The sequence below is a fragment of the Oncorhynchus mykiss genome, chromosome 22 (assembly GCF_057628025.1).
Source record: "Oncorhynchus mykiss isolate SJ-2025 chromosome 22, ASM5762802v1, whole genome shotgun sequence".
Classification (NCBI taxonomy): Eukaryota; Metazoa; Chordata; class Actinopteri; order Salmoniformes; family Salmonidae; genus Oncorhynchus; species Oncorhynchus mykiss.
In genome coordinates this window covers 17332658-17349308 of record NC_143043.1, presented here as the reverse complement: position 1 = coordinate 17349308, position 16651 = coordinate 17332658, and the positions used below count along the sequence as shown (strand labels likewise).

The 16651-nt window shown below is 40.8% G+C and overlaps 1 protein-coding gene across 2 annotated transcripts; it reads right to left on the bottom strand.

Annotated features, from left to right (window-relative positions):
• Positions 1 to 2030: 2030 nt before the first annotated feature.
• On the bottom strand, positions 2031 to 14566 carry mettl8 (methyltransferase 8, methylcytidine). 2 transcript variants are annotated; one of them, XM_021579042.3, is made up of 11 exons: positions 14290 to 14566; positions 10875 to 11031; positions 10639 to 10730; positions 10179 to 10540; positions 9985 to 10034; positions 9700 to 9783; positions 8230 to 8290; positions 4915 to 5054; positions 3047 to 3153; positions 2774 to 2839; positions 2031 to 2642 (listed from the first exon to the last, which is right to left on the bottom strand). In XM_021579042.3, exons 2-11 carry the CDS (start codon positions 11024 to 11026, stop codon positions 2485 to 2487), a joined length of 1272 nt encoding a protein of 423 aa, XP_021434717.3. In that variant the 5' UTR covers positions 11027 to 11031; positions 14290 to 14566; the 3' UTR covers positions 2031 to 2484. The 2 variants fall into 2 exon arrangements, with proteins under 2 accessions (XP_021434717.3, XP_021434718.2); XM_021579043.3 differs by lacking the exon at positions 9700 to 9783.
• Positions 14567 to 16651: the final 2085 nt, after the last annotated feature.

The following is a 16651-nucleotide window of genomic DNA, read 5'->3' as shown; positions in this document are numbered from 1 at the left end:
CCACACAGCCAAGATGGATGCAAGATGGCGCCAACAGAGATGGTAGCCTTGCTTCAAGTCCTTAGGAAACTATGCAGTAATGAGTTTTTTAAATGTATTATTTCTTACATTGTTAGCCCAGAAAATCTTAAGTGTTATTACATACAGCCGGGAAGAACTATTGGATATAAGATCGACGTCAACTTACCAACATCACGACCAGGAATATGACTTTCCCGAAGCGGATCCTTTGTTCGGACCTCCACCCTGGACATTGGGTCTAATCCCAGAGGCCGACCCAAAACAACGTCGTCGCCGCAGGACAGGCAGATGGAGTGGCCTCCTGGTCAGACTTAGAAGGCGACCACACCATCCACTGCTTCTGAGCATATTACTCGCCAAAGTCCAGTCTTTATACAACAAGGTGGACGAAATTAGGGCACGAGTTGCCTTCCAGAGAGACATCAGAGATTGTAACATTCTCTGTTTCACGGAAACATGGCTCATTCAGGATATGTTCAGGAAACAGCAGAGGGAGCACCCCCCTATCCACATCGATGGGACAGTAGTGGAGAAGGTGAAAAGTTTTAAGTTCCTCAGCGTACACATCACGGACAAAACTAAATTGTCCACCCACACAGGCAGCGTGGTGAAGAAGGTGCAACAGCTCCTCTTCAACCTCAGGAGGCTGAAGAAATTTGGCTTGTCACCTAAAACCCTCAAAAACTTTTACAGATGCACAATCAAGAGCATCCTGTTGGGCTGTATCACCGCCTCATATGGCAACTGCTCCGCCCTCAACCGCAAGGCTCTCCAGAGGGTAATGCGGTCTGCACAACACATCACCGGGGGCAAACTACCTGCCATCCAGGACACCTACAGCACCCGATGTCACAAGAAGGCCAAAAAGATCATCAAGAACAACAAACATCCGAGCCACTGCCGGTTCACCCCACCGTACATGTGTATCAAAGCAGGGACCGAGAGACTGAAAAACAGCTTCTATCTCCAGGCCATCAGACTGCTAAACAGCCATCACTAACATAGAGTGGCTGCTGCCAACACACAGACTCAAATCACTGGCCAATTTAATAAATGGATTTAATAAAGGTATCATGAGTCACTTTAAATAATGACATTTGAATAATGTTTACATATCTTACATTACTCATCTCATATGTATATACTGTATTTTATACCATATATTGCATCTTGCCTAGGCCATCGCGCATCCATATATTTATATGTACAAATTCTTATTCCATCACCTTACATTTGTGTGTGTAAGGTAGTCATTGTGAATTTGTTAAGATTACATGTTAGATATTACTGCACTGTCGGAACTAGAAGCACAAGCATTTCGCTACATTCGCATTAACATTTGCTAACCATGTGACCAACAAAATGTGATTTGTCCTGTTGTTGGTGAACCTTTGCCCCAGTCTGAGGTCCTGAATACTCTCGAGCAGGTTTTCATCAAGGAAGGATCTCGCTGTACTTTGATTCGTTCATCTTTGCCTCGATCCTGTCTAGTCTCCCAGTCCCTGCCGCTGAAAAACATCCCCACAGCATGCTTCACCGTAGGGATGGTGCCAGGTTCCTCCAGATGAGACACTTGGCATTCAGGCCACAGAGTTTAAAAACAATGTTAGGTAAATACCAAATGAAATAGGACATTAAATAAACCGGTTTATAATTGACTTTCAGAATATTATCCATAAACGAATTTACTCTGTATTCATTTAAATAACATTTAAATCGTTTTTGTGCTTTTGATTTTGTTCACTGCATTACCAAATAAATTAGTTGCATTTCCATTTTATATCATTCAGATATGACATGTTGCTTAGCATATAGGTACAAAACACATATACCAGGTGCCAGAAATGGCATTATTCAAGAATTTGCATTACCACAATTCATTAACATAATATCAAAAGTCTAATGTATATAATCAATATATTTCATCAGAGACAGAACATAAAACTTATTTTGAGTTATAATTCTGTTGTGTGCAAATAATTGGAAATCAATCACTCAACTACAACAACTATAGCAGGTACAATTTTAATGTATTGTTAAATGTCCAACTAAGGAAGGTACAAATAAGTCCTTTTTATGACAGTATCATTCATAGATTTTCATTTTATGGGTTTATACAACATATAAAACTGTTTAATTAAATATGTATATGTATGCATACACTCAACCAGAAAAATAAATGACATTTGTCTCCCTACAAAAAGTGAGTTTTACATACATGGCATGTGAAACCCATAATAAGCACACAACAACCAGAAGGTACTTCCTTGGCACGATAGTTGACCACTCCCTCAGCCTGATAATGGACCATCCCAGTGGTACTGTAAATGCATCACACTAACACACCTCACCGCACTGAGACATGCTTATGACCTCCTTCTGACCTCTGATTTGGATAGACAAGTCCTTGCTAATGCCAACCTGGGGCAACATGTTCGTCCGAGCAGGGACAGTGGTGGTAGACTACAATGGTGGTGCTAGTGGTTGAGGTTTTTTAAACTTGCTTTGCATCCACACTCTGCGCATTACAACTTTCTTTCCTCTGTTCACCTGTAGTCGCCTATCCTCCAGATTCTGAATTTCTTCCAAACCAGCATTGGAAAATAAACTGTGAACTTCATCTGTGGAAAGAGTAACATAATATTACCATCACACATTACCACCACTAAATAATTTGAGATTAGATTTGAAATAATGTCTACACACAATATTCAGAGATACAATATTCCCAGAGACTTTTGAATCAATTTACCTTTTGTGAAGAAATAAACACACGTTCCATCTCCCCTTGAGTAGAAATTCTCTGACAAACATCGACCTGTTGATCAGAGAAAATATCTCACTGTCATTATTAACAAATAGCCACTTTAGACAATAAAATGTATCCACTACCAAGTATGAACTGCCTACCTATTTCAAATGATTATGATCTGCTGTTTTTCCCCACTTAATTATATGTATTTCCTCTGTAAAGTGTATACTTTGTGAAAATGCACTTTATCTAAAGTTAAGATTAGAATGGCACCTTTTTTAAACCGTAGTTGTGATAGGTCATATCTGCCATAATCCCGGAAGAGGAGTATCCCTCCGGGTTTCAGGAATTGAGACAACCGGGTCACAACTCCTTGGACTCTGTCAAAGGAACCAATCAAATGACAAACCAACCAATCAATTAATCAGTTTCCTTCTCAAAACAATGTCTTAATTTGCAAAGGTATGATGCACAAAATTGGGCAGTCGACAGAAAAACTTCACAAGGATAGTTAGACACATTTTCAGAGATGTTCATTTTATCATTCCAGAGCAAGGCTTCCCAGGAAATTAACATATACAGTACAGTACAAGCTGTTAGGCTTTTGCAAGGGAGAAAAGGGGTAAGAATTTGACTGTACTCTCCTCCCCAATATGTTAGCTGTTCAAATGTACAGTAGCATCTCAGCTAACATACAGTGCACTCAGAAATGATTCAGACCTCTTGACTTTTTCCAGATTTTGTTACATTTCAGCCGTATTCTAAAATGTATAACGTTGTTTTTTCCCGCTCATATATCTACATCTTTGTAATTATGGGGTATTGTGAGTAGATTTAATCAATCTTTTTTAGTCCATTTTAGAATAAGGCTGTAACGTAACAAAATGGGGGAAAAGGGGAAGAGGTCTGAATACTTTCCGAATGCAGTGTACGTGATGTCTGACAGAAAGTTAGTGAGCTAAAAGAGAGCATATTTCAAAATCACACAGTTATACACCCACAGAAAATGCCTGCAGTAGAAGCCTTTTGACTTTGACTGATAAATACAGTAACAAGCTGCTTCTAATGACTGAAGCGAATCAGCAATCAATGGCCCATTGTAGAGACAATATGCTCCATGATACTCCTGGCACTACACTCAATACTCACTTAGAGCTCAATAACAACCTGAACCATTAAAGATTTTACACAGCAAGAAAATGGCAGGAGGTACTGAGATGAAACCCCAGGACAGTACCAACTTACCTCTACATCAAATATAAAATGAAAAGTGATGGAATACAGGAAAATCTATTACGGCTTGATGTGAGAGCTGGCTGGCAGCCAGCCCATATCCATAATTCTAATCAGCTGCAATCTTCAGGGGCCTCAGTATGAAGTGAAATGTCACTGTTTGTTACAAAAAGCAAGCATCCAAGTACCCAGGGCAAACGGATCTGCAGTTAGACTTAATGCCATTTTGAAGTGAATCATAAATAGACTGCAAATAGGCACATACAGTACTGTATGAGGGGAAAGGGGGATACCTCGTCAGTTGTACAACTGAATGCATTCAACTGATGCGTCTTCTGCATTTAACCCAACGACTCTGAATCAGAGAGGTGCGGGGGGCTGCCTTAAATCGTCAGCCACGTCATTGGCGCCAGGGGAGCAGTTGTTGTTGGGGGTTAACTGCCTTGCTCAGGGGCAGAACAACAGATTTTTTACATTGTCGGCTCGGGGATTCAATCCAGCAACCTTTCGGTTACTAACCCAACACTCCTACCCGCCAGGCTCCCCTATTCTGTGCTACTTTTAAAGGGTTGGGGTTAGCTACATGAACAGCACACTAGAGCTTACGTCCTAAACTGATCTCAGTCAGCATGCTACTTCAATGGGTATTTTGCTTATTCACTTGCACTTGCCTTATCATACAAAACATTTGCAATTAGCAAATGCATATAAATCTGTATAAATAAACCCAGAATGTTCTTGATTCAAAACACACACGGTAGTACAAAATAGCATACCCTCAGAGTGTGAGAGAGGGCCTGTTTTTGGAGGGTGGAGAGGGTTAGATTAGTAATGACATTCAGACAAAGCATGGGGAGGTGATAAATGAGAGTTGGTGCTCCTGCCTTTGTCTCCTAAACATCACCTACCGCTCGGGGTGAATGGAGGACAGCACGAAGACCAGCAGAATAACATCCAGGCTCAGTGGAGGGAACGGAAAGGAGCCCACCTCGTCACAGACGTCCTGAACAAAGGCGTGACACACAGACTGGTCATAGTCTGGGTGGTCCTACATGGAGAAAAAGAGGAGACTAAGTGGCCTCTGATTCCAAATAGCACAATGATATCAGTATGTTAACAATTAAACTCATTAATTGGTTAAATGTAGTGCATAGCTTAAAACCTACTATCGAGCTCTTATGATGGCAATTTGGATTTCTTAAAATTCTTGCTTAATTCACACAAAAAAATGGCCCTGAATGTATTAACAAGCTCCTCAAAGACATAAAAAAAAATCGAAAAAGTTTTTTTATTTAACTAGGCAAGTCAGTTAAGAAATCAATTATTATTTACAATGACGGCCCCCTTGTTCAGGGACAGAATGACAGATTTTTACCTTGTCAGCTCGGGGATTCGATCTAGCAACCTTTCGGTTACTGGGCCAACGCTCTAACCACAAGGCTATCTGCCGCCATAACAAATTCTACAGTTAGTTACGAAACCAATATGGCGCTGCAGTGGATAGGAGCTGTCTTACGGCGCCTGACCAATTCTGCTATTTTATGTGTTTCTTAACGATGATCGTAACTCTTTTTTTATTACTTATTTCTCCGCCATCATTTCCTATGACCGGAAACAGATTCTGGACATCAGAACAGCGATCACTAACCTCGATTTTGAAAGAGAGGCAGGCGAGGCGGCATCCTGACGAGACTATGTCTGCGAGCAAAAAGACCGTCATTGCCCTCTGTTCTATTGGCGAACATGCAATCACTGGAGAACAAACTGGATGAGCTCCGTTCGAGACTATCCTATTAAAAGGACCTGAAAAACGATAATATTCTATGTTTCTCAGAGTTGTGGCTGAACGAGGACATGGATAATATACATCTCACTGGTTTTTCTATACATCTAGACCAGCTGGCAGACTCGGGTAAGACAAAGGGAGGAGGGGTGTGTCTCTTTGTTAACAACAACTGGTACATTGCGTACCAGTTGTTAAGGAATGTTAAGGAAGTCTCAAGTTATTGCCCGCCTTAGTTAGAAAACCTCATGATAAGCTGCAGACCAGACTATTTACCAATTTATATAATGTTTTTTTCCCGTAGCTGTCTATTTACCGCCATAGTCCGATGCTGGCACTAAGACCAAGCTGTACAGGGCCATAAGTAAAAAATTAAATAAAAATACTACTGGCAGCGTTTCTCATGGCCAATGGTTTTAATGCAGGGAAACTGAAAGCGTTTTAACTACATTTTTACCAGTGTCACCTGTGCAACTAGAAGTGACAAAACTGTAAATCCCTTTTACTCCACATACAAAAATGCATACAAGGCCCTCCATTTGGCAAATTAGACCACAACTCTATCCTCCTGCTTCCTGCTTACAAGCAAAAACTCAAACAGGAAGTACCGGTGACACGCTCAATACGGAAGTGGTATGATGAAGCAGATGGTAAGCAACAGGACTGTTTTGCTAGCACAGACTGGAATATGTTCCGGGATTAATCCAATAACATTGAGGAGTTTTCCACATCAGCCACCAGCTTCATTAATAACCAAAACCAGAAGCCATGGATTACAGGCAATATCCACACTGAGCTGAAGGCTAGAGCTCCCGCTTTTAAGGAGCGGGACACTGATCCGGATGTTTATAAGAAATCCTGCTACAACCTCCGACGAGCCGTCAGGCAAAGCGTCAATACAGGACTAAGATTGAATTCTACTACGCTGGCTCTGAGGCTCAACGGATGTGGCAGGGCTTGCATATTATCAGGAATTACAAAGGGAAACCCAGCAGCGAGCTGTCCTATGCCGCGAGCCTACCAGACGAGCTAAATGCCTTTTATGCTCGATTCCAGGCAAGGAACACTGAACCATGCATGAGTGCACCAGCTGTTCCGGACGATCTCGCTCTCTGTAGCCAATGTGAGTAAGACCTTTAAACAGGATAACAATTGCAAGGCCACGGGGCCAGACGGAATACCAGGACGCGCACTCAGAGCATGTGTTGACCAGCTGGCAAGTGTCTTCACTGACATTTTCAACCTATCCCTCACCCAGTCTGTAATACCAACTTGTTTCAAGCAGATTACCATAGTGCCTGTGCCCAAGAACGCCAAGGTAACCTGCCTAAATGACTATCATCTCTGTATATAGCCAGGTTATTTTTACTCATTGTTATTTGTTATTCACTGTTTATGTATTCCTCGTGGCATTATTATACATTTTTGTTATCTTAAACTCTGCATTGTTGGAAAAGTACCCGTGAGAAAGTTTAAGAAACATGTGACATTTTTAACATTTATTTTTAATTTGACAAACCTACATCGACTATGCATTATGTGAGAATGTAATTATTTTCATAATTAGAAGAAAAAGATCACAAGGCATGTTTAATGTAAGCAATTTTGAATTAAAAACTATTATTCACTTATTTTCTTACATTTACTGAAAAAACATGACCATTATCAGGTTAAAAGGGGATAAATAATACTCCTGGAAACTGAACCACTCCCCCCTAAAACAAATAAGCCGTTGTGGCAAGACCTTACACTAAATCACCACTAAAAGGTGCATATAACTGAAGGCACCCGTAAACACACCAGTACTTTACAGTACAGTTCGAAATAATTACATAATTTAACTTATGAGGTGGTTACTTCAAGCCAGCAATAGTATTAGCAATGTGAACAAACTAGGTGTTTTCCTAGTGTTTCATGAGTAGATACGTAGCATTAATTGAGCAACATCATATTAAGCTCTTAAATAGACTTGGAAAGGATTGCACCCATAAATCGCAAAGCAACTGACAACAGAGAAGGATAAATGTAACAACCTCTAATGAGGGCACACAGTCTGTTCCTAGTAGGCTGCTCTAGTCTCAGATTAAAGATAAATGCTCTGCATCTCAAGGACTCTATGCAATAATGTCAAGGACTGCTGGCCATGGCCATTTGATAAAAGACTGTAAATTACAAGAGCATCAAATGTCCACCAGGCCTCAAATCAAGCAAGGTGAGATGCCTAACATTCGGAGTAGAAGAGAAGGATCATGTGAAAAACAAGACAAACAAGTAGCTTGACCGTGACGTAATAACCTGTTTGTCATGATTCAATTTCGACCAGATTTCAACCTGTTTGTAATTATGTTATTTCACCCAGATTTCAACCTGTTTTCAATGTTTTGTTTGTAAGAATCTTGCGTGTTTGGAAAATTGTATCTAGATCTTAAAGAGAGCTTACCTTGACCAGCTGGACAGCACGGGGGGAAAAGTCACAGCAGTATAAGAATGTCCCTGTGTCTCTATAAGACAGCAACACAGATAGGGAACTTGTCAGCTTGTGTTCATAGCATTTTCACCACAAACACACCAATACAAAACAAAAAGATACAGTGCCTTCAGAAAGTATTCATACTCCTTGACTTATTCCACATTCCGTTGTGTTTCAGGCTGAATTCAAAATGGAATAAATAGATCCTCACCCATCTAGACAATGCCACTGATGAAAGCGAAAAATAGCTTTTAGAAATGTTTGCAAATTTATTGAAAACGAAATACAGAAATATCTCATTTACATAAGTATTCACACCCCATAGTGTTCACCTATGGGGAATCACCTTTGGCAGCGATTACAGCTGTGAGTCTCTATGAGCTTTGCACAACTGGATTGTACAATATTTTCACATTATTCTTGTTAAATTCTTCAAGCTTTGTCAAGTTGATCATTGCTAAAACAGCCATTTTCAAGTCACAAATTCAACTTTGTAACTGTTTTAAAGTCACCATTGGCCTCATGGTAAAATCCCAGAGGAGTTTCCTTCCTCTCCAGAAACTGAGTAAGGAAGGACGCCTGTATCTTTGTAGTTACTGGGTGCATTGATACACCATCCAAAGTGTAATTAATAACTTTACCATGTTCAAAGGGATATTCAATGTCTGCTTTTTTTTCTTACTCATCTCCAATAGGCACCCTTCGTTGCAAGGCATTTGAAAACCACCCTGGTGTTTGTAGTTGAATCTGTGTTTGAAATTCACTGCTCGACTGAGGGACCTACAGATAATTGTATGTGTGGGGAAGGCCTCCTGGGTGGCACAGTGGTCTAAGGCACTGCATCGCAATGCTAGCTGTGCCACCAGCGACTCTGGGTTTGAGCCCAGGCTCTGTCGCAGTCGGCCGCGACAGGGAGGTCCATGGGGCGACGCACAATTGGCCCAGCGTCGTCCGGGTTAGGGAGGGTTTGGCCGGCAGGGATATCCTTGTCTCACGAGTGACTCCTGTGGCGGGCCGGGCACAGTGCACGCAGAACAAAGGGTTTGAATACTTATTGACTCAAGGCTTTTCATTGAATTCATTTGTAAAAATGTCAAAAAATATAATTCCACTTTGACATTATGGGGTATTATTGTGTGTTGGCCCGTGACACAAAATCTAAATGTAATCCATTTTAAATTCCGGCTGAAACACAACAAAACGTAGAAAAATTAAAGGGGTGTAGAGTAGGGATACAAGTTAAGTGTATAATGACAGGTAGACTGTATAAGATCTACAGTAGCAATCAGTAAATATTTACTGAACAAAATAGCTCTTAATCACCTACCTAGCAGGGAGACTGAGGGACTAATACATTGGCTATCAGATAACATGCTTTCCATTTCATTGAAGAGTCATTCATAGGGTTATGCATGCAGTCCAAGGTTAAACACTTCCTACTTGTTACTTTCCTCTCCTAGCCTTGCCAAGTCCTCTGGACAAAATGTTCTATGCAAGATGACATCATGCTTTGGCACAGGTTGTCTGCATAACAAAGTAAATATCAAAACATTTGCCTTCAAGAGAGACAATGTTATTCCAGAATAGTTTAAAAAAAAATATATCTACCATTGAACACCACAGGTTCAGTTTGTGATGCCATGCATCAACACATTTTTTTGATCTGAGTGTATAACCATTTAAAAGACAAACTGGATAAAATATATGTAATGATGTTATACTTACTTAATAGAGCTGACAATAGGATACACACTGTTACCAGCCCCACATCCAACCTATGACAAAAATAACATTCTGTCAAAATAGACGACATTTGACTCAACTACTAGCCAACACCAAACTTCTAACCACACAGCATTTGAACTACATAATATTTGAACAAGTATGGGAGGTGAGGAATAAAAGCAAGATGAAAATACCTCGAAGATCCTGAAAGTTGCATGTTCGCCTGGGAAAGAGCTGGTCTGCCTGGCAGCCCCTGCAGTGTCTCTCCCATCTTGATTACAGGACTGCTGGCAATCACTAGTCAGTGGATCTATGTGCTGGTGACTGGGTGCATGTTGCCGCTGCTGGCCCGTCTCTTTCTCCCTGCCTGACACACCAGGCTCTGGGCATGGGGCCCGCAGCCCACATGGTCTCTCCTCAGTAGCACTGCTCTCTAGCCCTAAAGGAAGAAGCTCTGGGAACTCCAAGAACAGCCACTTGCGATCTTTAAAGAACTTGTCCTGGTGCATCTCATAAAAGCTGTCCCAGTATTTACAGGCGTCTATGTCATATTTGCCTTAGTGGGGGATGAAGAACAAAAACAACAGGAATATTAGTTTTCATACAATCAAAATGAAGAACATAATTTTCTAGGAACGTTGAGAGAAGGGCTACCTTGCTCTTCTAATGGAATGCGTAAGCTAGAATTATCGTCTGCCTTTTGTCTGGCTTTTTCTTTCTCTTCCTCAGACCATTTCACATGGTCCCTAAAACACAATCATGTCAACATGAACATACTGTATGCTTGATCCAAAATACACTGCTGTGCCCTTTGACACAGCATATTATCAACTTCAGACTTCACATTGAAAGTTGCATTAAATCAAAATAATAGATGTGCAAACGCATACCACATGTTATGCTGGAAGACGTCCTCAGGGTTGGTCAGAATCCTCGCTCCCAAAGGAGCGGGGGGTTGTCCCCCTCTGCTGTTTAGTCTGCAGGGAACCCTGCCCCAAACCATAGTCACTGAGGCTAGGGAGAGGCGTCGTAATCCTCTCATTTAGACTATGGATTGGGAAAACCAGGCAAGAAACCAATCAATCCATTTTAATTATGGAATACTTCAAATAGACTGTAAATGGTATTAAACATTACAAATCGGTGGTTCCAGCCCTAAATGCCGATTGGCTGACAGCAGTGGTGTATCAGACCGTTTTTCACAGGTATGACAAAACATGTATCTTTACTGCTCTAATTACGTTGGTAACCAGTTTATAATAGCAATAAGGTACCTTGGGGGTTTGTGGAATATGGCCAATATACCATGGCTACGGGCTGTGTCCAGGCACTCTGCAATGTGTTGTGCCTAAGAGCAGCCCTTTGCCGTGGTATATTGGCCATATACCACACCCCCTCATGCCTTATTGCTTAATTATACCATCTATTCACGAAGCTGTCTGCCGCCTGAAGAGATTTTGCCGATGCTCTGACGCTGCCCACAATGTTCTGTCTAAACGCAAATACGTGTAAGCGAGAAATTATTTTCATACAAAATATACACTTATTGTGTGCAGTTTTGGAAAGTTGCACCTGGCTGTATTTTGAGAAACACAGGAAATGTGCAATGGAATGGTCCAATGGAAATGCAATCGCAAGGTGAGAGGATGTGTTGTAGCCGAGGCCATGTGTGAAAACAGCCGGGTACATCTTTCCATCTTTTGCATTTGAAAGATTCTTTCTCGCTTATTTGAAAGTTAAGTTCCAAAGGTAACCAAAACTATATCACAAGTGAGGCGTATTTTCGTTTAGACACAAAACGTCAGGATTAAACAGAGCGTCAGGATTGTAGTTCACGAGGGAGCCAACTGTGATCAGTACCATCAGCTGAGAACTCAAGGGGGGCTGCCTGTAAACTAGGTATACTCCACTTGGGTTATTAAGAGCTACCCAAATTGTACCATCAAATTCTGATTCATCATAATGACAAGTCTGGGCAATTCCACAGTAACGGAATTGAGCTAAGACTCAGATTTTTCACTCAAAATGTACGCCAAACAAGGCCTCCCGGGTGGCACAGTGGTCTCAGGAACTGCATCGCAATGCTAGCTGTGCCACCAGAGACTCTGGGTTTGAGCCCAGGCTCTGTCACAGCCGGACGTGACCGGGAGGCCCATGGGGCGGCGCACAATTGGCCTAGCGTCGTCCGGGTTAGGGAGGGTTTGGCCGGCAGGGAAATCCTCGTCTCATCGCGCACTAGTGACTCCTGTGGCGGGCCGGGCGCAGTGCACGCTGACCAGGTCGCTAGGTGTACGGTATTTCCTCCGACACATTGGTGCGGCTGGCTTCCGGGTTGGATGCGCGCTGTGTTAAGAAGCAGTGCGGCTTGGTTGGGTTGTGTTTTGGAGGACGCATGGCTCTCGACCTTCGCCTCTCCCGAGTCCGTGCGGGAGATGTAGGGATGAGACAAGACAGTAACTACCAGCAATTGGATACCACGAAATTGGGGAGAATTTTTTTTTATGTACGCCAAACAAAAATAATTGATTTCAAAGTTTAACAAACATCTATGCACATCGACTACTTTAACAATTTAAAAACTGAACATTTGACAAAAACACATTTACCAGAAGAACTGTGCAGATGCAAATTTGGTAACAGAATCTTCCTCCATTTTTTGTGTTCACGTTTCCCAAAAACTTTATTATCGGCTCCAAATTTAAATTCAACAATGTCTGCAGAAAGAATGGGGTGTCATCTATGACATGGCAAATTGACTATTTAATTAACTACAGTAAGTGGATTTACACCTGGTAATGGCATTGCAGTAACAGAATTTAATTATGGGTCCCTGATCTGTACTACACAGAAATGCATAATTATGGATATAAAATGGCATTCTCTTCATGGTGAAGTATCCTAAAAAGGTACACAAAAAGGTATAAATATGTAATATCATCCATTGCATATTTTGGTACTATTCTACACACTGGCTGTTTTAACGAGCTAGAGCTGCCCCCAAATAAGAACAAATTTGGTTGGTCTGGACCGGACCAAATCTGAACCAATCATAGACTAGGTTTCACATGTTTGGACATCAAAATACAGCATAGAGCTCAGTAGAGTACAGTACAATACAGAACAGTAGAGTTCAGTACAGTAAAGTATAACCTAGTACAGTAGATTATATTGTACTCGACTAGTACTGTGAACCGTACTGAACTCTATAGTACTGTACTGATCTATACACTACTTTTCTTTACTGTACTCTATTCTATTGTGCTTACTGTACTGAACTATTCTCCACTTTACTCTACTGAACGATACTATACAAAGTACTGAGTAAAGAGTCTGAACACTTGTGTGTGGGGTTATACATATGCAAACATTTCTAAAAAACAGTTTTTGCGTTGTCACTATGGGGTATTGTGTGTAGATGGATGAGGGGGGTGACTATTTTATCCAAAGAATAGGGCTGTAACGTAACAACATGTGGAAAATGTCAAGGGGTTTGAATACTTTCCAAATGCACTGTATGCCTTAATAAAAAGTAGACTCAGATTTCTTTTGACACCCAAATTGACATGCTCCTATGACCTTCACATCTTGTTGCTCATGGGTCCTTTTACATGGAAATTACTGTCTCTTGAGTTATCGAAGATTGATTTTCCTACAAAGACTCCACTTCCTCTCTGGATGAACCATAAACTCAGAAATAATAACAAACGGAAGTAGCTGGGAAAGGATGAAACTACACATTAGGGGAAAGTGATCAAAGCAAGTATTGAAACCCAAATTAAACTATACATTTACATTAAACTGTTAATTAGACACGAAAGGACATTGCCATAGGTTGTTTACTTTATCAGTGGCATATCCCTCTATCACGACTTTGAAGTGTACCGTCAAGAACTGCACATACCAGCATGCTGCAGTGCATTTAAGAAACCCACGCGACTGCAACACTTCTTTGAAATGCTTTTCCAACTAGTTGGATGTTCAGGAAAATCTTAAATTCTAACTAATATTGGACCCAGGGTGTAAAATCTAAGATTGTTAGATATGAACTTCATCAGAAAGGAAGTTGATAGTCTCGTTCAACACATACTGCTAGCTAGCTAACATAATTGAGCTAGCTATAAAAGAACGGCTGACATCACCGTGGTCAGCTGATGCTAAGGACACGTCATTTTAGCAGTCATGATTGTTAGTTATGCCCATTTAATTATCATTCTCTAAAGGACCAGGTCTGTGTAGACGTAAATGAACCAATGAAATGGTCGGAGTATCGAATACCGGTGTGGATAACAATTTAACTGCGCTTACCTTGCTTTGTTATGGCAACACTGGTGTTCTTGGGTTGTCACTAGTTACCACAGCCACAAAGTCAAATGTGGCTATATTTAAAAAAAAAAAATCAACTTTAGAGTTAATTTAAGGTCAAGATTAGGCATAGGGCTAGCAAAACATTGCGGTTAGGTTTAAAATCAGATTTTAAGAAGATACATTGTAGAAATAGGCGGGGTTTAGACCGAATTATGACTTGGCTGTGCTGGTAAGGAGTGAAGACCTTGTTTTTGGTGTAGTGGACAAGCCTCTGTGCATTGAGCGCCCTCTAATGATGACTCAGCTAAGAGGGAACCATTTTGCTGCATATCTGGACCTATGATTTAGAGCCATTTTTTATGCTGACACTTTGTCAAGACTCAACTTGAAGATTATTGTTAAAGGCTTTTATTCGTTAACTCCAGGACAGCAAAGACAAAACCAAAGTCTGGACCAAGTCCTCATTGACTTTTTTTTGCACTAACTCTCTTGCACTGACTGATTCTATGCACACACACCAGACTACCCACATACTCACAATGACACCATAATGCACGCATACACACACACACTTTCACGCTCATCACATATGCTGCAGCTACTGTCTATCTATCCTGTTGCCTAGTCACTTTACCCCTACCTATAATGAGCCTCCCGGGTGACGCATTGATCTAAGGCACTGCATCTCAGTGCTAGAGGCATCACTACAGACCCTGGTTCAATTCCAGGCTGTATCACAAACAGCCGTGATTGGGAGTCCCATAGGGCGGCACACAATTGGCCCAGCATCGTCCGGGTTAGGGTTTGGCTGGGGTAGGCCGTCATTGTAAATAAAAAAATATTCTTAACTGACTTGCCTTGTTAAATTAAAAACAAATATATATTTAAGTGTATATGTATAATACCTCAATTACCCCGTACCCCTGCACATCAACTCTGAATATAGCCGTGTTGTTTTTACTCGTTATACACTGTGTATTTATTCATTGTATGACTTTATATATATTTTCAAATGTATCTCATCTTTAACTCTGCATTGTTGAAAAAGGACCCGTAAGTAAGCATTTTACTGTTAGGTTACGAAGCATGTGACATAAAATGTGATTGTAAAATCCAAAATGACTTATGAAAGTGGGAGGATTTATTTAGAAAATGGTCAGTGCTTCTATGATGACTCATAGTTCCATTACATTACACATAATGATCATTGGAGAAGGCATATTCTGTATCGGGGGGTTTTGTTAAGAGCCATGACGCTTGGTCGGAACATTAACACGCATCGCTTGCGGTACGGTTTTTGGAAGAATAAGGACCTTATCTTTCATTGAAGCAATAAAGGCTTTTCAAAAAACAAAATATTAAATTAATACACACCTTTTATAGTGTTAGGGTTAGTGTAACCAGAAGGCCATATTTCCATGTTATGGCGTGTTTACAGAAGACCTGTGTTAATAATTAGTTATCTAGCATGCTCCGAACACCTGTGTGTAAGAAGAAGTCCGCCAGAAACGTGTTGTCACTGAAAAATCCTCAGCTGCAACTGTGAAAAATGCAATTGTGTGTCTTTTTGCGTTTGTGAAATTATTTTGATGTGATATGAAAATAAGGGGCTTTATGTTTCTAGAACCGTATTGCAATTGAGAATTGATTCACGTTTAGATGGAGTATTTGGCTGCCAGAGCCAGTCTACCTCTGAAAATGAAGGAGTAATGGTAATTAAGAGTATATCTTGGGCTACAGTAGGTAATGTGTACATTTTAATTTCAAACTACATTATATGGCATTGTTATAATGCTGCATTACATGACTACCACCAGGAACCATTGTAGGTTTACTTCTTTTGGATGCAACGAAACCACACCTGACTTTATATCCGTCAAATCCCATGCATTAAAGTTCATGCAGCCGCGTTACAAGTTCAAACACTTGAATGCATAATGTACTCTTGTCTAGCCTACACCTCGATTAGACCGATAGGCTATTAATCCACCCATTCAAATTAACATGAAAACATGCATTATTAGCCTGTCATTATTTCTATCATCGATAGCGCCTACACTTTCTTTCGCTGTTTCGGACTTCTAACGCGGTAAGGATAATAAGGAAGGGACTTGCGGGCGATTCACAGTTCGATATAGTGAAGGAGTTTTCCATCACAGCTCATCGAGATGATGTGAGTTAACATAGTGTGTTGTCCTAGCATTGTTGTTCTAGCAATTCTTGCTTGACAAATTGCTCTTTGCTAAGAAACTATGTTTGTTTCTTTTTTTAAACAACCACAGTAAATGTTGCCCAGATAAAGGAACGTATGAGTTGGACCGTTAAGCACATTAAGTATGCTGCTGCTATAGTGTGTCAAAGC